The sequence below is a fragment of the Anarrhichthys ocellatus genome, unplaced genomic scaffold (genome assembly GCF_004355925.1).
Source record: "Anarrhichthys ocellatus isolate YVR2014 unplaced genomic scaffold, GSC_Weel_1.0 scaffold14, whole genome shotgun sequence".
NCBI classification, from domain to species: Eukaryota; Metazoa; Chordata; class Actinopteri; order Perciformes; family Anarhichadidae; genus Anarrhichthys; species Anarrhichthys ocellatus.
The window spans coordinates 3,605,112-3,613,029 of NW_022280044.1; the positions used below are offsets into that span (position 1 = coordinate 3,605,112).

The window sequence follows — 7,918 nt, forward strand, 5'->3', positions numbered from 1 at the left end:
CATGAACTCCTGCTGACACATCAGGCTGATGTCGTATCCTGGTGAGGACGCAATTCAGTGTGGTGTGTCTGGTGGCCCACCACTGGCTGCCTGGCTGAGAGGGCGAGGCCCTCTGGCTCAGACCGGCTGGCTCGGGACTCGGTCGGTCCTTCGGTCGCTCGCGTCCCCTTCAGACGTCAGTGCAGGCCGGTTTCACCAAGGCTCCTTTACAGCCGGCTTTCATGTGTCCTTTAATGAGGAAACCGCCGGCTCAGCAGCACGCTATAAAACACAGGCAAATTAAAACACCCAAATATGAATCAGCCACGCTGCCTAATTCAGAAGACTAGTCCAGAGGCGTAGGAAGACCAGAGTCTATTGTCTGCAAAGGTCAAGAGGGTGTTGGAGGCTAAAAGATACCAAATCCTGCTTCACAAGTGACATGGGAAGAGATGTGTTATATCAATGGCTTCTTGATGTAAACCTAGACGTTTTATTTTGAGATGGAGATAATCTTCAAAGCACACAGCCGAGGCAAGTGCATACTTCCAAAGGAACAATAACAGAGTGAGTCACAAGCCCACGACACAACCCCTGCCACCAACGGCCCACCGCAGTCTGCTACGACTGTGGCTGCCACTTAGACGACAGAAGCTCAATAAAATGTCGCGAAGAAACACCAGCCCTCAGAAAAAAAGAGTGAAATAAAACAAAACCGCATTTGTTTTTTCCCCCTCATTTCATTGTAATGATGGAAATAAGGGCATCATTCTGAGATTAGTGCTGCTATTTCTCCCCGTCTGACGTTAAGCGTTATATGAGCGCCTGCTTAAGAGCTTTGGAGAAACAATGGAACAGACCACTGAAGAGCAGGATATTATCAGACTCCACGTTAAATAAGACTGTTGTAATAGCATCTTGAACTTGGACCCAGATGACCAAGGTTTGTACACACATAGTGAAAGACCAAAGGATTACACAGTAGCCTGTTTAGTGTTTATTGTCCTGTTGGTCACCTTACCTGTTATGTAATCAAGTCAAGTTTGGTTGTCCCCGAGGGGATTCACGTATGACATCGTCTATCCCTAGACCCTTGATCCAATTATGGAAAAACTTCACAAATAAAACATTTATGAGTAAAGTAAATGTCTTTCTATGATCTCAAAAGTGAGAATATAAGCTGTAAAGGTAAGAGTATGACTAAAATATGAATAGGCTGCTAATTTATGACTTGCTAGCAATTTTGGTTTGTTAGTGTGTCAGTTGGTCCACAGACTCAACTATTGGATAGATTGCCATGAAATGTTGTACAGACATTCATGGTCCCCAGAGAATAAATCCTACTGGCTTTTGTGATGCCCAGAATTTTCCGCTAGTTTCACAAGCAGGTTCACATTTTTGTTTTTTGTGGCATGTTTTTACAACTATGTGACAGATAGCTATGCAATTTATTTAAGATATTCATGGTTTCCAGAGGATAAATCATGACTTTGGTGATCCCCCTGACTTTTCACTGTCAAAAGTTTGAAAGCGGTTCAACTTTAAAACATTAGTTTCCCCGCTGCCTTAAAAATGTGTTCATGGAACTAAAATGTAACAATTAGTTTAAAGTCATCTCATGAAATGTAAAACCAACTAAGGTTAGTAAATTTAATTTTTCAGTCTGATTTGCTTTCCATTTTCACACTTTCTGGTGGTTCTCACTGATTTCAGTATTGTGATAAGAAAACAACCTTTACTTATCCAAGTAAGACTATACGACTTACAGCAAGTTTTCGTCATGTCTGCTTTATTCAAACCACAAAAAAGAAGGGTCTATGGGAAGATATAACTCTCAAACAATGCATGCTGGAAAGTCTTTGGAAACTTAATTTGATGAGTTAACACTCAGCAGTTTGTTCATTTAACTCACTTCAAGTCAAAAGACTTCATGCACTAAGTTATTTATTTTAAGTTGAATTGACTTGAAATGAATGAAGTTTGTATATTTTGTTTTCAAGTTAATGACAAAAGAGTGCTTGAGTGCACCAGCAGGTAAGTTCACCAGAAATATCTCAACATCTAGTGGATGAATTGGTACCAAATTTATTTCACTCATATTCCCAGGATGTCTGCATCACATCAGTGGTTTTGAGTGAAATATATCAACTATTGGATGGTTTGGCATGAAATATGTTACAGAGAAACATGCCCCTCACAAGGTAATCACTTGATAATCCCCTAAATATCTTTCATGATGACCAAATACTTGCAAAACGTCTGACAGCCTGAGCTGTATTTAACATGCTAAACAGTACAAGCATCAGCATGTTAGCATTCAGATGTTGAAAGCAAGAAAAACGTGTCCCACAAGCTGGCCCCATATTTATTTTTTTATTGTGACAATGAGTCATGTTCCACTATAGGGATGATAAAAAAAACAAAACATGGCATTCAGTGAGCTAGAGTCAAACAAACTAAATAACGTATACATTTAAAATGTAAAAATACACACATATTTAGATTTCTAATTGAGATTTAGTAAAAGTTTAGATTTAGAGCTGGTGGTTTGACTTTTTTTCTCACCCCTCTGGTGGAACATGATTGTCTCATCACCATCAGATGTGTAATTTGGGTGTGGCCTGTCTTCTTCTCATTGTTGAATCAAACGATGCATATTGAAACAGAGTGTGCGACACCTTTTTCCCTACTTCTAAGTCCGATTCCAGGGATCAGCGCCTCATCACAAAAAGTGCTACATCTTCAGCAGCATACTGAGGGCTACTTATCTAACAAAACCAGACAAACACCAAATACACAGAACATCTTTTATTTTCAGGCCACAATGCGACTGAGGATCTGTTTCACAGAGCAAAGACAAACTGTAGACACTATTAATGCATTTTACTACAAAAAGTGACAGTCCATTTAGATTTCTCTTCAACACTATGCAACAACATGTAATATACATTATGTACATTTGTTCAGAGGCGGGAGGAAACGTTCCTCGCTTACACACATGTCGTACAAGTTGAGAGAGAGGAGAGATATGCGAGGATGGACTTTAATTAAAGTCAAAGTGGGCAACAGAAACTGCTAGAGAATGAGAACAAACTTTTGTAGTGAACAGTATAAAATTCAATCAGTGTTGGTCACAAAATAATACTCCAGTGGCTCGATAAGCAGACGTAGACATCAGAGAAGACAAGAGGTAAGTTCAAAGAGATTCTGTAACTGTATCAAAATGGCCCGCCACATCGCACTGCGATGCACACAGTGCAAAAATAACCAGATATATAATCACAGTATTCAAATGAGCTTAAGTGGTCGGTCCAGTGAGTGAATGACAGAATGTATGCTGGTGACATGAATGAACACTTGAATGACACCACTTTTCTCCCTAAACCGGACAAATGTAACAAAACAAGTGGTTTTGGTAACCTTACATGTAGTGCTGTGAATATTTTCTCCAGCAGAAAAACAGGTGACCTAAACTCTGCACTCTCTTGCACTGGCTCTTCAATGAAATCCCCCCCCCGCGCTATGTGAATCCTCTCTGTAGCTTGCATTTCCTTTTCTGTCCTTTCATTGAACAGGGACAGGTTACAGTCATTTGGGTAACAGGCAATAAGCACAAACCCGACAAAAGCATACTTAAACTTTTAACCATCATGCAGTTATTACTTATCAATCATCTTGGAAAACCACATAATATTTTGCATTGGTACATATAAACCAGCAGTGCCTCTTCCTACCTCTCATTTTGCAGTCTGGCCTCTCATTCCAGAGTGGAAAGAGAGTTGCTTTGTCTCTAGATACTGATCTAAGGTCAGTTTTAGCATTTCCCCCCATGCAGAGGGAGAGCCGTGATTTGAAAATATGATTCAGCTAAGGCTATGAGGGAACATGTGCCGACATACAGTATGTTAATTGGACCGCAGATCTGTGCCTGAGGGCATGGCCTTAGACTCTCCTGAGCATAGTGGGATAAGGGGCACTGGGGTGTGGGCATGTATGTGCATGTGTGTGTGTGTGTGTGTGTGTATGTATGGTAATGTCACAGTCAGCTGTGCTCCTCCTCCATTCACTGTCCTTCCTCCTCACGTAGGAATTGGAAGACGGATGAGAAGTCCTTGTTAGCGTAGCCGCGGGAGCACATGACTCTGAAGATCTGGTGGGCGAGGGAACCCAGAGGGATGGGTGTCTTAGTGTTGGTCGCAGTGTTTTGAGCCAAACCAAGATCCTAGAGACAGTGAGAAAGTGAGGCAGGGTGTCAGATAGTTGGACTAACGTTATAATCTATTTTTGGCCATCTAAAGGCTGTAAGAAAGAAAGTGTTTATCCTAATTTTGTCAAGATTTCTCAAGTTTGGTGTGTGTGATAGAAGCACACAATGAAAGTGTATTAATAGACACCCAGATTCACTAAATAATACACGGCTGCAAACTGACCCATAGAGAGTAGCTAATGCAGTGACGGTAAAATTAAGTGGAACAGCGCAAGTCACAGATGGGTTGTGAAGGGGAGTATCACACAGACACAAAAGAACAGTAACAAATTGAGACAAAGTAAATTGCAGGGTTGAGAGACAAAGAAAGGAGAAAGAGTAATAGTAGTAGCAGAAAACTAAATGGAAACAACTTTGATAAATGATTAATCAGGTCTTTTATCTTGGGGAAAATACCAAATGGGATGATTTGCTTCTTTTCTCTGTTTTATTTCATTTTGGATTGTGAATCAAGTTTGGATTGTTGGAAGGACTATTTGATGTCAGCTTGGGCTGTGGGAAATGGCACGTGCATTTGTTACTATTTATAGACTAAAGAGTAAGAAAAAACACCTTAATCAATTAAGCAAAAATAGCTAGTCAAGAGATTAATCCAAATAAAAAGGATCATTAAAAAAAAGTGACAAAGACATGGAGCAGGTTGTACCTTGGCCATTAGTGTGGTTCCAAAGCCACCCTGGTAGTTGTTGGCTGAGGGGACTCCCTCCATGACGCCGGGGACTGGATTATATGTGTCGCTGGACCAGCAACGACCTGAGGACATGTTGAGGACCTTTGCCAGCAGCTTGGGGTCCAAACCCAGTCTGGGAAAAGGAGAAGGAGAAGATCAGTATCTCCTTACTTGGCAACAGGGGAATTCATGGGTAAATCAGTGGCACAAAACAGTTAAACTGAAGGATTAGATTTACTGCCACACTGAAGACTCAGGATGAGGTTGTGAGAAAAGGTTGAAAACTGTCAGTAGCGTTAAAATAGGAAAGAGGAATTATGAAACAGTGAGGAAATGGGACAGACGGGATATAAGATCGGCGATTGTGGAATTTATTTTCAACACAGATCAAAAAGAGAAATGTGGAGAAAGATGGGTGTGGGGCGGCTGGTGCTTGTAGTGACCCCAATTGAACCTTATGCTAGGCTGTGACCATTCCTCAATGTTAATGGCTGAAGGCTTTGTAATGCTGGCTAATGCAGTATTGATGTTTAAGAGCACATCTATCGCTCATCATCCCTCTTTCATGAAAAAAGAAAGTGGAGGAGGAGGAGAAGTGGTTAAGCAGCACAGGGGAGCAATAAACCTCGCTGTCACTCGCTCTTACTCCTGCTGCCCCATTTTTGCAACAACCCACTTTCATACAAATCTCCAGGCCACGACAAGAAGAGGCAAAAAGGAAAAAAGGGACAGACAGGAGCAGAGAGTGAAACCATTACAGTAGAGAGGGTGTAACTACAACGTCTGTGTAGTGCAGCTTTGGTATATTAACGGTTTAAAGGCCAGTGTAAAGCGGACCACATCAAGCCCTGGCTGCCTCACTTCACTGTTACTTACAGGGCTGTAACTCTATTCTGCTCTCAATATGACTATTAAACCATCATAGGTCCTTAAGGCCAGCAGCCTCACTCCCTCCCTCCACCTGGCTCTCATTCTGCCATTACTACCACAGTTTTTATTAGCTGTCTGCTAACTAATTAAGAATGTGAATTGAGTTTACGCTCTCTCCATGTCTGTCCCTCCTCCCTTCGCCTCTTTTGTGTCCGCACTTTTTTTTTTTTAACAAACCGTTTTGGAAATGTGGCATAAGTGGCGCTTGTGTGCATGCATGCGTGTGTTTGTAAACATATGTTTTAGCTTGAAAATTTTTTTTTTAATGGCAGTCTCGCTCATGATGGCTTCTTTAGTTTACGTCTGAAAGCATCCTCGCCATCCTGCTTCTCCTCCGCCTCTTCTCCTCTTCCTCCCCCCCTTCTTCCCTGCTGACACCTCCCTGTCTGAGGACTCTGGGGGACATATGTTTGACATCGCACACAACCCCCCCCCCCCCCCCATCTCTCCGCACACACAGGCAGGCAGCCCCTCCCTGCGTTCTGGGTCAGCAGCTGAAAAGGTTACTGGCTGAGCTACAATAAAGCGCGTCCGAGCGCGCAGATCGTTTGTTATAGCGGCCAGAGACGCTGACGGGGAGCTGTTGTCCTCTGTTAACGATAAATCAATGAAGTTCCCCTCCTGCTCCCATCACACACACACACACACACACACACACACACACACACACACACACACACACACACACACACACACACACGGTTATTAGCTGACGCAGTGGTGTTGTTCCTCGCCTGCGGTAATTTGCGTGGAGAAGACGACATGTCACGCTTTAACAAGATTGACATGGATAAAAACACAAAGATACGAACGTGTTGCTGTGCGATGCCACTGCACATTAAAGAAATGTGAGAGAGAGATGAAGAAAAGAAGGGAAGGAGTTTATGTGCTGGGGAGCTCTAGCAGGTGCAGTTCATTGCGATTAGCTTCTCGTCCTTGTTTGATGCCACAGGAGAGGAAGCCCAACCTGTTCCCCATTTATTATTACATTAAAGAGCTAACGAGCACATACACACATACACACACACGCCTTTACTATCCCATTTATAGAGGCAACAAGCGAGTTTATCACCCAACTTTAATCGTCATCGGAACATATGCTCACAATCCATTTAAGGAGGAGAGATGCGTGTCTGCGTTCATGTTTGTTGTGGCAAATCTTTTTACGTCTCATAGGGTTGGGTGTTTTGTCCTTCGTTTTTTCCTGTTCTCCTTATAAAAAGGAACAAATATGCGTGTTCCTACTGGAGACATGCATGTTTTGTATGCATGAATGAGTGCAGGTACACAGGCGTGCAAGGTGAACTGTAAGCCGTTAAAGCCTCATATCCCTTCTTGGGCCAGTCGCCTCTCCTCTCATCTTCATGTGCATCATTAAAATCCCTGCTGCTACTGTCTGCAGCTTCTCGTCTCCCTCTTCCACTCACTGGTCGGCTGCGTGCAGAAATTACAGCAGGCAGAGGAGAAATGAAGGGATTAAAAGAAAATAATAAAATGAGGAGGTACAGCAAATAGGGACGGGGAAGAAAACTCGAAAGAGAGGGAAAGTGAGGACGGCAGACAGGCAGGGTGTGTGTGTGTGTGTGTGTGTGTGTGTTCATAATTGTCATGCGTGGCCATTCCTTGCACTAAGAGAACGCCACGCTCCGTTGGAGACGGCCCGAGTTTCCATCTCAGATCAACAAATTAGCTCCACGAACAGAGCTCTCTGTGTGTGTACACAGGTAAGGGGAAACACACATACACGTATTTGAAGAAAGGGCAGCTCTATCAGGCCCAAGTCCAGCATGATAAAATGTTATTGCCGTTTTCCTGTAAATTGGCTGTGAGTGCTCAGTCTCCTTTGTGTCAGACTGTGTTGTGTGCGTGTGTGTCTGTACACATGCGCCTAAGAGAGCGCCCTTTCTGCATAAGAGGATGGGCCGCAATGCAGCATGGGAGATTTACGGGTGTGGGCTCTCTCTAAACGATGACAGTCTTTGTCAAACCCTATAATAAAGCCCCAGAGATTGGTTAGTAAAGGGGACACACACACACACACACACACACACACACACACACACACACACACA

General features: G+C 43.0%; 1 protein-coding gene across 1 annotated transcript in view; it reads right to left on the minus strand.

Annotated features, from left to right (window-relative positions):
* Nucleotides 1–2,266: 2,266 nt before the first annotated feature.
* Nucleotides 2,267–7,918, minus strand: part of hibadha (3-hydroxyisobutyrate dehydrogenase a) — a 19,994-nt gene continuing 14,342 nt past the window's right edge. Inside the window, exons 7-8 of the mRNA XM_031853692.1 lie at nt 4,893–5,049; nt 2,267–4,201 (exon numbers count right to left, since the gene is read on the minus strand). Coding sequence (XP_031709552.1) covers nt 4,043–4,201; nt 4,893–5,049 — 316 coding nt within the window. The 3' untranslated portion in view covers nt 2,267–4,042. The remainder of the gene's footprint in view (nt 4,202–4,892; nt 5,050–7,918) is intronic.